The sequence below is a fragment of the Lipophrys pholis genome, assembly GCF_963383615.2.
Source record: "Lipophrys pholis genome assembly, chromosome: 21".
Classification (NCBI taxonomy): domain Eukaryota; kingdom Metazoa; phylum Chordata; class Actinopteri; order Blenniiformes; family Blenniidae; genus Lipophrys; species Lipophrys pholis.
The window spans coordinates 16,662,925-16,675,763 of NC_137649.1; the positions used below are offsets into that span (position 1 = coordinate 16,662,925).

General features: G+C 42.4%; 2 protein-coding genes across 2 annotated transcripts; one reads left to right on the forward strand and one right to left on the reverse strand.

Moving 5' to 3' along the window:
• The first annotated feature begins 377 nt into the window (after positions 1-377).
• mrps18a (mitochondrial ribosomal protein S18A) lies at positions 378-3,799 on the forward strand. Its single transcript, XM_080491359.1, has 6 exons — positions 378-561; positions 1,252-1,283; positions 1,477-1,581; positions 1,680-1,803; positions 2,581-2,653; positions 2,761-3,799. The coding sequence occupies exons 1-6, from the start codon at positions 414-416 to the stop codon at positions 2,903-2,905; spliced, it is 627 nt and encodes a 208-aa protein (XP_080347485.1). The 5' UTR covers positions 378-413; the 3' UTR covers positions 2,906-3,799.
• On the reverse strand, positions 3,239-6,700 carry rsph9 (radial spoke head component 9). The gene is made up of 5 exons (XM_080491358.1): positions 6,357-6,700; positions 6,126-6,267; positions 5,810-5,939; positions 5,479-5,625; positions 3,239-3,649 (listed from the first exon to the last, which is right to left on the reverse strand). Exons 1-5 carry the CDS (start codon positions 6,581-6,583, stop codon positions 3,489-3,491), a joined length of 807 nt encoding a protein of 268 aa, XP_080347484.1. The 5' UTR covers positions 6,584-6,700; the 3' UTR covers positions 3,239-3,488.
• Between the last annotated feature and the right edge of the window lie 6,139 nt (positions 6,701-12,839).

Genomic DNA, 12,839 nt, shown 5'->3' on the forward strand with positions numbered 1-12,839 from the left:
TGACCCTTTGTAATATATAAATATGACATATGACATATGCATTATTTTTTTTCCACGTCTAAGAGACCTGGGAATTGTATAGAAACTTTACTTGCCCCTAAAAAAGGAAATGTGTGGTATCAAAATTCTGTGTGCAATACAACTACTTCGCTTTTACTTTGAAGGTGGCAGCTTTATTTTTCCAGTGTTTATTCTGGTGGGGGAACCTCTACCCATCTCTTACCTGTGGAAGGATTTCAATTAGAATGACAATAATCATATTTATAACATGTAAATAAATACAAAAACTTGTATTGTGAAAATGAAATAAACATCTACGGGTCAGTCCTACGCACCAATGACGTCACTTGTATATTCTCGCGAGAACAACCACACCGGAAGCGACGGAGTGGGAAGAAGGTCAAGAAGTAAACATGGCGTCCTGCGGCATGTTGAGGTCTCTCTGGACCTCCTTCTCTGGATTAAAACTCGCTGCTCCAGGCAGCAACACGGCTGCTCTGCAGAGATTAAATGTCCCCTACTTGTCTGCCTTCGTTGGTCAGAGCAGAGGAATCCGTCAAGGTGAGAAGTTCGCTTTAAAGCGTTGCAGCGTGTTGACGTAGAGACGCTTCAGAAGCCCCCCCTGTCTTTTCTGCGCTCCTATAATTTTGTTTTTAACTTTGGGACCTTTGCTAAACCAGGGCTGAATAGAGGGGAGCCCAGAAAACTATTTGAGGAAGATAAATAAGAGCCGTAATAGACGTCTTCCTCTGGAGACTGGAGTCAGTCAGCTACTGATAACACGACGAGCTCCATTACTTGCAGATGGTTCGGGTTATGAATATGAATAAAATATTAAATGAAGTAGATTATTAACTGAACCACAGATTGTAACAATATTGCTACAGTCGCGGCAAATACCATCAGTCTCACTTCTGTACCTCTTCCCCACGTGTTTTGGATGTCTCTGTTACTGTCTCGCTGTCAGACCTCTTACATTTTATGAGGCCACGAAATAACTTCCTAATATGATTATTAAAGCTTTTATTATTGATTTGAATCATGAGTTGGAACATCGTATACATTTAACACTTTCAGATCAGACATCATTCAATTTAATCTCAACTGCAGGCATTTGTTCTAATGTGTCTTATCAAACGTGCATAATAAATGTCCAGGGTAGCACCTCCTGTATTGACCAGCTAAAATACTCTTTTTCTGAATAGAAGTTGAAGGTGCTAATGCTATTTCATGTCCTTTTTATTTCCACAGTTGTGGAACACCAAGATGGTAAAACAGTAACTGTAAGTAAAAAAAACTGCAATGACTTAAAACATTAAGATTGTTTTCTTTTTTCATCTAATTTTTATATCTGATTACCCGCCAGTGTTTTTATATGCAATACTACTGTTACACCTGAATCTGTATTTACTGTTTTACTTCTGTATCTGTATTTACTTCATCAGAGTAACTGTTTGGATGTCAATCTTCTGTCAGGTTGAAGGGAAAATCATGGAAGTTCCAGAAGGACCACAGCCTCCCAATCCTGCAGCCAAATGTCCGATTTACAGATGGAACCTGCAGAACAAATACACCTACACGGTAAGTGAGGTGGCCGGTGACCAAATCTTTCTGCATTGTTATTCAATAAAGTGTTGAGCGCGATTACATTGGCCGGTTTTTTTCTTTCTCGTTCACAGGACGTCCTGTTGCTCAGTCAGTTCATCCGATCAGATGGGGGGATGCTGCCGAGGAGAATCACCGGCCTCTGTCGAGAGGAGCATCGCAAGATCTGCGCCTGTGTGCAGATGGCTCACAGAGCAGGTCAGGATCTGGTGAATGTGATCCCTGCTTTAGCTCAGTGTGGCTTGAAATTATTTAAATGCATCAAGTTTATTTAACCAAAATTTAACCGCCGGGATTTTGTCTGTCCAAAATAAAAGACGGGAAAATCTCTTTGTTCGCGGTTCAGAATCTGTGGTCCCGCGTGTTTCAGTGGGATCGTTTCTTGATCGGGGCTTCTCGCAGTTCATACGTCCATCCACAGATAGAGGACATCTTTCGAGAGTGCCGCATATTCTCAACTTGGACCTCACTACACTGAGCAGTGCTGCGATGAGCCGATGTGACAAACAATAAAAGTACAGCAGAAAATGCCATGGCGATCAAAGTAACAGCAGCAAAATTAAAGTTAGTGGATTTCCAAGTAGGTTGAAAGCTCCACTACGTCCGAATCGCCACTCTGTGTCCCACGTACATAAATATTACAAGAACACTTTGATTTGGTCTTTGATCCATTTATTTATTTCATGATAGCACCGGTGATGTTTATAGATGATGTCCAGATGTTCTTGTGCACTGCAGCACGTCATAGCGGCGCTCACCTCTGATTTAGTGGAGAACGACACTGCAAAGTTTTCCAAAAGTTTGAAGAAAGATGTTTTTGTCCAATAACTTTGATTTTTATAACTGATAATAAATGCTTTGTTATGCTTATATCGTTATGCACCTCCAGTATTTGCTTCACTTTAAACCTTTTTGCACGTAAGTTAATGATGAATAGTTGTTTGTGAATATGTCCATTTCTCGTCTGTGTTCAAGGTTTGCTCCCCGACCACAGACCCAATCTTCCTGAAGGCCACGTACCAAAGAAGCCCAAACCACAACTCAACAGGTGACGCATATGCTTTTTTTTTTTTTTTTTAATCAAATATCCGTCTTGCTGCCCAGTGCAGGACAAATTATTATTAAACCTTTTCTTTCTGTTTGCATATTAAACAGATACCTGACCCGTTGGTCCATCAAGTCTGTAAAACCCATCTACAAAAAAGGGTTGAAGTGGTGTAAGAATCGAATGGATGTCGGCGACCCGATTCTCAAGAACAATGTGTCTTACGGGGTGAGGCCCATAAACTTCAAACAATGAAGAACAGAACGCCTCGAATGTCGGCGACAACTGGAGGACAGTGGGTGGGCTTATTATTCAAGGATGCAGTGAAGGTTTCATGCCGAGCTGGGAAAAAAGCCTGAAAAGTTTGAATCCATCTGTATTTATTTCCATTCTTGTTTATGGAACTGCGTCACACTTAAATGAATCAGACTCGGCCCCTCCCCGAACATCTAGTCTGATTACTGGTTCTCGAAACAGACCCTTGAAGTGAACTTTGCTTACAATTGAATGGGAACAACAACTGGGTCAGTGTGACAGCTTCAAAGTAGGAGGTATGGTGACCATGTATAAGCAAGACAACACAGCTCTGCAAATAAAAGTGTGTCTGTTTATTCTGCCTCTCAACGTGTTTACTGTGAAGAAAAACGCTCTTGAATTGTTACTGAAGGGAACAAAAAGCCGATGGACACAAAGCATTGTGAATTTGTTCGAAGGTTTGACGTGCGGGTGTAGGACACCCTGGCATGTCGGCATGCGGAGATTGGAATTGAACCTGCAACCTTATGATTGGGGGATGACCGCTCCACCAATCGAGCCTCGCCGCCCAAACAAGTCTTGTTCACAGTTGGAAAGGCAAACTCAAGTTCTTGATGCCATTGCCGATGTAGACGTATCCGTGCTGCAGTGTCATTGGCACGTGGAAGAAGGTCAGTCCGGGCCACAGCAGGCTGCGGATTACACACACCTGGCCGGCATTTTCAAACTGAAGACTCCACGATCCTAAACACAAATGGAGGACTCCAGCAGTTAATGTTGAGTGCAGGAGGTCGGCCATCACAGTAGGTGTCTGTTCACCTGTTCTTTTTTTCACCTTTTCACTCGTTAGAAACGGTCAAGTGACACATTAATAAATCACCGCTTTGTGCTTTTGATTTCCTCCAGTCTAACTTGTTTCTCAACAGAAATGACAAAATCTGAATTGGTTACAATAACAAAATTATCACATGAAATTAAAATTCTTATTTATGATGCAAATGCACTGTAGACATTGTAATATACGACACGCAGGGTCTGCTGCAGGAGGAGAAACGGGCAGAAATCCCAAGCTGAAAACTGCTTCTTGGAGGAGAGCCCAGGGTCTCTGGGGAAAGCACCTGTCTTTTTGGGGGAGCTGCATTATACCCAGATTAAACAATGTTAACGCTCAATTCTTATCGGTAGAAACACGCGATTCAGCTGCAGCAGTGTGAGGCACTGAAGCAGATGTGTGCGGTCTGCCGGAGCGATGACACCGCCACCGTCCACGCCAGGTCAGAACGCACACAAAAGAGATACACATGTGGAAGCGTTCCTAAAGCCGGCATCTGTTGCGTGTTTGGTCAGTGGTGCTGAAGTATTTTGTTCTGCCTCTCCGCTCCTTCACACATACATTTACATGCAGGAACCTTCGCTAGATACTTTCACTCTGGTCTGGAAAACATCCAGCTCCAAACCTCACCGACTCACTGAACATGACTACGCATGGCCAAGCTCACATTCATCTTTTCAATGTATTCAGTCGAATTCTCCTATATGTGAGATGAACCCACAGCCTCCAAAGCCACATTGGCACACTGATGTATTTCATAAATGGTAATTATTGAAGGTCACAATAACAATCTCAATGAGAAAGAAAGAAATTGGGTTTATTTTCTGCTCTGCTGTGAGGTTTTGTTTTTGTTGATCTTATTGAGTTGTTTCAATTCGAGTGATCCCATTTCTGATTTGGTTGTCATTGTTAGTTTTTCCAATTAGTAAACTATCTTTTGTTTGGGGGGGGGGGGGGGGGGGGGGGGGCTGTTAAATAGATGCCTCAGTGACTTTTGAGTCGCCACTGATTGTGCACGAGAGGTGGGAAATCAAGTAAATACTTCATCACTGCACTTTAATAGGAGCTTTCGCCATTAAAATTAATATTCTGATCACTTTTTATTTAGAAAAGAATCCACTCGACAACACACAGAGGATACTTGAAGTTGTAATAGAACTGGAGAGTAAATGTCCTTAGTGTCAGTACATTTCAGAGCCTGTCCTATGTTTACTTACGACAGTCGGTATGCACACTTTTATCCTTTTTTTTAATTGAGCAAGTATCCTTACTTTTACTTTAACACATTACCTATATCACTACCTCTGTTTTGCAATAATAAAAAAAAATCATATATTGTTTGGGTATGTGCTCAAAGGCAGTCTGAGTAAACTAAACGTGGACTAAATGCACTAAAAGAACCTACTTGGCTGCTCTCTTTTACAGGCGTCGACATATAGCAAGTCATTATAATTTTCCCTGTGGGCTTGGCCAGTTTTTATGAAAAATATCATTCCTGCTGCAACTGGGATTCAAACCTGGCCCCCCCACACTGAAGGTCACTACCTGACCCATACACTGCGGTGTGCAAACGTCGTCAGACTGTATGTGTGTGAAGTCCAAGTTCTGCCAGATTTAGACTTGTTTTAAATCCTCAAACATTTTACCTCCGGAATATTTTCTATGAGGTAAAATGTCTTTTACGAGTCCAATTGTTTACAAATCCTTAATTTACAAAGATACTAGAAAGAACCGGTTTCACCTTCAGGGACGTCGTCACTCAGTGCGTCCAGGAAGTCCCTCGCTGGGTTTCGTTCCCCCAACTCCACGATGGACTTCTTCTTGAGCTTCCTCGGTTCGCTGAAGTGGATGAAATTGTCGAACTTCTTGGCCTCAGATTCAGAAAGGCCTGAGAAGAATTTCAAGTCGACATAGACGTGCTCACAGCGGTTAGACTATACACAAGCTTGCATATGTCTCATCTAGATGTAATGAAGTATTTCATTAAATACGTGTCAAATACATCCACTTTACATTGTAAATATCCCTACATAATGTGAGACAGATGCATGAACCATAGGGTATATAGTCACCACTGAAGCTGCGGTTGATGTGGACAAGGTCCTGTGGAGTTCTTATGAAGGCGCCACGAGGTACCACAGACACTTCTTCATCGATCTGGTGGACTGACACTGCCAACCGCTTTTCCTCATTCACATTGCTCTGCAACCAATAACCGTATCTCAGCGCTGCACTGGTGAAGTGAGGCTCAGGAATGAAACACTTTCTGTGATTGCATAAGGCACATTATTAGGAAAGGGTCTTTACTTTAGTCTCCATGTACCATACTTCTTATGTCGGTCTGATCTTAATCTCTGACAGAATGACACAAATTCACAGATCTCTCACCACTGCCTCTGTCGCGTCCACTCCAACCTGATCATACACAAATGAAGGGTCTCCTGTGAAGTGGCCTTTTGCAGCTTTGGCCACTTCATTGGTCATGGCCTCTGTCGCTGGAGGGAGCAGGAACCAGTCCATGCAGTTAAAGCTGGAGGTGATGCACATAAGGACAACACGTTAAATAAATAAACAAACAAACATATCACTACTGTAATGGACCACTTCTGGCTGTCACACCTGTAAAGATACTTTTTGTCTTTCAACTCATCTTCTCCCCTCCCCTGGGCAATAAAGTAATCCTCCTTTATTCCCAGTATTTTACCCCAGAACAGGACCCGCTCAAACTTGTAGTTTTTCCTCAGGATCACGAATGAGGTCTGCATGGCGGCTTTTTGTTCGCCGGTTAAAACAGATCCACTACCGGCAACGAATTCCATGGCAGAACAGAAGTGGGTTGAGTCCATTGTGTGAGAAGTCAAAGCAGCAAACGATCCAACAAAGTAGAAAACAAACAACTAATTTAACAACATTCCCGTCCGATCGCTACACTGGTTACTACCGACAACAAGCCTCGTTGCTATGGCAACTGAAAACGTCCTTCAAGATATTACATTTACAAGTGACGTACGTTTTACAGCAAAAGCAAGCGATGAAAAACTAAAATTACTTAATTTTATTGTCAAAGCTGTTTACCTATATTAAAGAAAAAAGAAAAACAAGAGACTGACGTCACGACGCAACAACGTGTGCGCGCTCCTGATGGTGTTATGACGAGTTCTGTCCGGTGCTGAGAATTGTACCCCCCTAGAATCAGGATGTCAAACATTCACTGTGTTTTGCATGAGAAGGTTTCAATCAAATTAGCCTCAGATTTAAATTGCAGTCATTTCCGGTGGTAATTGGTTGGTTTTGCAAAAACAGAGATGTTTTCATCACGTATACTCTGCGTGACAACAAAGAAAAACTTTAATGGTAATATGGCATTATATATTACCTGTTCATACCACTCAATAAAAACTGGGATGTACAGTATGTGACCCCCTGAACTATATTGTGTTTGATACCCCGCCTCTAGTATTGACATATCAACATATCATCAACACCTTCGCCCACGACTACAGGATGACCATATATTGAATTGCAACAAAGAAGTGATAGTCAAAGATCCCTGGCTTTTTTTTTTTTAAGATGCCTCATTTGTATTGATAGAAATCTACTTAGCGCCATGTAACAGAATCAAACAAGCTATCGCCTTAACAAAAGACACAATATCAGATAGTCTTCTCAGACGTTACTCAACAAACCATATGATCAGTGGGGACAAAATAACTTAAAAAAAAAAAAAGAAATACATATCAGCTCTATTTCTAGTCTTACTGTACAAATGAATTAAGATATGCAACATGATTAATGATGATCTTCTCAGGGAGGCCTGAGACAAGGTTTCCACAGTTACATACACTGCAAGTACTAAACCACTGTAGCCCATAGGAGTTGACTCAGACGTGCTGTACAAATACAGCAGCTGAAACATACATTTTAAAACCAACACATTCAGTGATGCACATTCAGCGGCGATGAGCTGTCCTTACTTTGACAGTACTTGCTGATTCAAGTCTTTTAGTGAGTTTGCAAGCCATGTGGCGGTGCAGTAATTTGCATTCTCACTCCATAACATATTCCCCCGTGCATGTGTGGGTTTTCCTTGGTTTGCCTGCACAGTCCAAAAACACGTTTTAGAGGTTAATGTATGACTGAAATATCAATGTCGCATGAACGTAATTATAGGCATCTGTGTTGGCTCTCTACATTGCGCCTTCACCAAAACTTTACCTTGGATCGGCTCTAGATCCTCGCAACCACGAGTTCAGTAAAGTCGCATAAAGCAATTATTGAATGTAATTTGTGAAACTTTTTTTTTTCACATTTTTGTTCCACACAACATGCAAAACCTAAAGGAAGAACTCAAACCCTGGACTTGAACAAGCGATCACTTGCTGGAAGGTAAAAGTTGTCGCCGCCACTCCAAAGTGTCTGGAAGATAAAGTAGTGTAGCATCTGACAGACTTTTTAAATAACAGTATACAGGAAACCTTTTTGTATTAACAACACGATGTGTGTTTTCTGTTTAGTGTTCACTAAAGTTCACAGATACCTGTGTATTGTGAGAAGCTATGTTTGAAGTACATTGTTTTCTCCTGACAAACTCACAATCAGACGATATTTTTACTAAACTGTTCCTCAGATGTCTTTATGACATGTCTGTTACCAATTTGTGTACAAATCGGCTGCATTCTGTCTGCAAATGTTGAAACGACTCCGCCTCCATCCAAGCTTGCCTCCTTGATCTGATGACATTTATTACCAATCATTTTCTCCCTATTAAATATTAATGAACACGCAGAACTCACAACTGCTGAGATAAGGTATCTCTGAGCAGAGTGGAAGCAAATCGTGTTTCAAACAACCTAAACAAGCATTAGTTGTTTGGTTTATCCTGGCTCAGGTCCAAAAAGCCTTAGACTGAATACACAGTATGAAGCTGGTTTATGTTACGCTAAAAAAAAAAAACCTGACTGGCTTCCGTCCAACACATGATTTGGGGGCGTCTGCTTGTGAGTGGCTAATCCTGTGCAAGATGATTTTATCTTTCAACACTGCTTATTTGAGCCATGTGACTTATGTGCAGCTGTTCCTGAGCTGGAAGCATAAAGGGCACCCCTACCCCCAAAAAATAAAATAAAAAAAAGTCTCTTCTACTCTTGTTATTTCATTACCTTTGTGTCCTCCATTGCATGAAGTCATTGTCTGCTAAGTCAGCATTTTTTTTCCACACATGCAATGATGGCGTTGGGCATCCAATTTCTTCTTTAAGAGATTTACAGAAATGTGTATAAATTTGTGATAAAGAGTAAAAGTCTGCAATCTTATCTTATTGAAATTTGATCTACTGGTCACTCACTCAATACTTTATCTCGACTCTATAGAGTTTCTACTAATGAGATATTCACTGCTGCATTTAACTTAAATGATGTGAAACAGCAGCAGTGACACTTTTAGTTTCATTTCCCATGAAATCTACGCATACAAGAAATTGATATGAATTAAGCGTGGGAAAGGTGGACTCCATGGCTACCAATGAAAACAAACAGAGGGATTGCACTTGTAAACAAACATAAACATGACCAAAAATGGGTTGAAAACTCTAGAAACAACAGTTTAAAGACCCAATTGTAGAAGATTCCCGTTGAAAACTGCAATCGCGGCGCACACGGGCACGTTTTAATTATTCCTAATTCCCATTCATTCCCATGCTTGTCTATTCCCATGTCACACAGCATTTCCAGGGCTCTGTGTGTTGGCTGTAATCGTCCAAACAAAGGGGCCTCGGTCCGGAGTCACATGCTTCATCAGCAGCAGTGATTTCAGCTGCCTGGCCCGCTGCCCTTCTGGCTAATATAGTCCACCAGGAGAAAACGGGGAGAGAAGTGGGGTGACTTTTCTAAAGAGCGGAGAACACACAAGGACAGCCTTCACCAGCCCACCTACTCACCCACAGACAAACACACTTTGAGCTTGTGCCTCAGGATGGCACCTCATTAGAGTTGGCAGTCTGGGTGGAAGTTTTGGACTTGCAGAGTGACGCACACACACACGCCACTCCGGTGCCGCGCGGCAATTGGCCGGGGAGGAAGTAAGACTTTCGACTGAAGCGGTCTGTTTCTGTCCTTGTCCCGCTGCTCTGGGAAACTCACTTCCCAGGCGACCAGCGTTGCCATGGCACTAATCCTGGCGGACAAAAGCGAGGAGTGCCACAGAACACGATGCTGCCACGGGCTTCCATTGGTTGGCATAATCCCACGCGATGCAGCCATTGGTCAGCCGCGTGTTTATACACAAATGAGAGCAGTCAGAGGTCGCAGCCATCGATCTTGGTGGTGACATGAAGGAAATTTGACCTCAAAACCTCAGAGTTTCTTAAATGGGTTTAATTCTTATTTGATACACATACATATCCGCACATACGCACCGGAACACAGTGTCTCCTTCTTAAGTTCATTGGCCTGGGAGTGCACAATTAAGTGAACACTGAGAGCGAGGCAGTGAATTGACTAAATAATAGCGTCTGTGCTTTACAAAAGCACTGACAACAACAATACCAAGAATGTGTTGAGGGCACCCAGTTCAGTGGTTTGCACAAAAACAGAGTCAGAGAAGTTTTGGATTATCAGTGGATAAATATTTTTAATCTAGAAAAGGCCGTTCTGCGCATGCTCGTAATACCTTACGAGCTAAATCGCTGAAAATTTCACAAAAGACCAAGAGTCTCCTTGAATTTCAACGTCTGCTTTTGTTTACGTTGCTGCTCAAGCTCTTCAATTTTAGATTTTTTAAGAAAGAGGCTGACCTATCAGTATTACTGTACCTGGAATAATCGTATGTTTGAGATAATTCAGGATATCATCAGAATGTGTCGTACCTCAAAGTGAAGCGAACGAACGTAAAAGAAAGTTATTCCTGCAGCACGCAGCAGACTGCAAAGAATGCATTTCCAATGTTGAGTTAAAAAAAGACCATGTTTACTTGGGCTTGAACTGGGCTTTTGTCTTGTGAACAATGTTGTTTTCCTTGCAATTTAAACTAATTTGTACTAATATACGGAGCTCATTTCCAGCACACTTTTGGGTGGTTGTTGAAAAACATATAAATGATGTATCTCATGGAAATAAACCATTGTGTACGGATTTAAAAAAAAAAAACCCAACAACAACCGATTTTTCTTTTGGCTTTGAACACTATAACAATAAGAAAGGTGTGTTTGCATTAATGTGGTCAAGTGTGGAGGTCTTTTTTTTTTTTTTTTTTTTTTTTTTTGCAAAACCACACGTCTGTGCGAAGAACCGAGGGAGATATTTGAAGATGAAATGTCCCAAACCGCTCCCGGTTCACATGCAATTGTGTCAAACCTTGGAACGAGACTTTCACACACCCATAAATACAAGTAAAGAGCCCCGTGGGCTGGAGCGGAGACAGTGAATTTGTGGTGTGTTTAACGTCGGGTCAAAGTTTGGTGTGTGGTTTTGGAAAGCTGTGCACTCTCGTTTTGGCTGCTGTTGCCGCTGGACAGAGTTGATTCCCAGGCTCCTCACATCGACATTACTTACGCTACTCAGAACTAACAGAAGACAAGCCTCTCCAGCAGGGATCAGGCACTACACGCACACACGCACACACGCACACGCACACACACACACACACACACACACACACACACACACACACACACACACACACACACACACACACACACACACACACACGCGGAGCACAGCCAGCATATCAGGTGTCTAATGTCAATCTCTTCATCTATTTTTCCAGCTCATCATTGGAGCTGCACGAGGATATCTGCAAGTTATTAGCGCCCCCGCATCCCGAACCCTGCCCAGCTTTCTCATGTGACTTTGTTGAGGTATGTCTGCTCGGGTCTGTTTCCAAACGTCTTTGCGTGGAAGTCATGCAGCGAGCGTTTTTGCCTGATTATTACACTTTCAACGGCGAAATGGGTCATATAATGGGTTGCATTTGCACTGTTTGCATACGCAAGATCATGTTGCTCTGTGAACTTTGTTGCCTCTAAACGATTTGCGCGATAAAATAGCACTTGAGAATGAGCAAACAAGTACGTCTGGTGCACTTTGTGTTTGTTGGATGTCAAAGGTGACACAGAGTCACTAATGTTTGTGTAAAAATATGCCTTTGCAATATGAATATTTCGTCAGTACTGTTGTTCATTAATCCATCCACCTTAAGGTATATGGTTTATACCACTTCAGGGGCAACTGGTTTCCACTGATCGCCCTTGAGATGTTTCTGCAGCTTAATTATAGTTCATCTGTGGTGAATTCAAATGATGGGACATGATTGAGAAAGGCACACACCCTTCTATATGAGATCCCACAGTTGACGGTGGATGTCAGGACACAAGTCAAGCATGAAGTCAAAGGAATTGTCTCCAGGTACTAATCTCAGGAAGGATACAGAAAACGTTTGCTTTGAAGGTCCAAATGAACATGGCGACCTCTATCATGTGTAAATGAAGGAAGTTGTGAACTGTGAGTGATTGGAGGAGAAGGGCCTGAGTCAGGGAACCAAGAGTCGCTCTGTTAAAGTTCCAGCCTCCTTCTGTGGCGAGACGAGAATCTTCTGGAAGGACAACTAGCGTACCACCAATCAAGCTCGTAAGGTAGAATAGCAGGTCAGAAGCCACTCATAAGTAAAAAGCACATGGCAGCCTGTCAGGAGTTTGCCAGAATGCACCCGAAGGACTGTCAGACCGTGAGAAACTAAATTCTCTAGTTTGATGAGAAAAAGATCGAAGTGTTTGGTGTGAACGCCAGACGTCACGTTTGGAGGAAACCAGCTCCCGCTCACCATCTGGCCAATACCGTCCATACAGTGAAGCATGGTGGTGGCAGCATCATGCTGTGGGGAGTTTTTTTTTCAAGAGCAGAGAGACTAGTCCGGATAGAGGAAAAGATGAATGCAGCAATCTACAGAGACCTCCTGGGTGAAAACCTGCTCCAGAGCACTCTTGACCTCAGACTGAGACGGCAGTTCATCTTTCAGCAGGACAACGATCCGCAGCACAGAGCCAAGGTATCTGTGAATGTCCTCGAGTGGAAACTGCCTCAAGATAGGCGTGCCAAACCTGTGGCATCA

Coding starts and splice junctions, on each gene's coding strand:
- mrps18a (XM_080491359.1), top strand. CDS start 414: ATGGCGTCCTGCGGCATGTTGAGGTCTCTCTGGACCTCCTTCTCTGGA. Junction 562..1,251: donor GAGCAGAGGAATCCGTCAAG/GTGAGAAGTTCG, acceptor TTATTTCCACAG/TTGTGGAACACCAAGATGGT. Junction 1,284..1,476: donor AAGATGGTAAAACAGTAACT/GTAAGTAAAAAA, acceptor ATCTTCTGTCAG/GTTGAAGGGAAAATCATGGA.
- rsph9 (XM_080491358.1), bottom strand. CDS start 6,583: ATGGACTCAACCCACTTCTGTTCTGCCATGGAATTCGTTGCCGGTAGT. Junction 5,940..6,125: donor TGGACGCGACAGAGGCAGTG/GTGAGAGATCTG, acceptor TATTGGTTGCAG/AGCAATGTGAATGAGGAAAA. Junction 5,626..5,809: donor CATCAACCGCAGCTTCAGTG/GTGACTATATAC, acceptor AATTCTTCTCAG/GCCTTTCTGAATCTGAGGCC.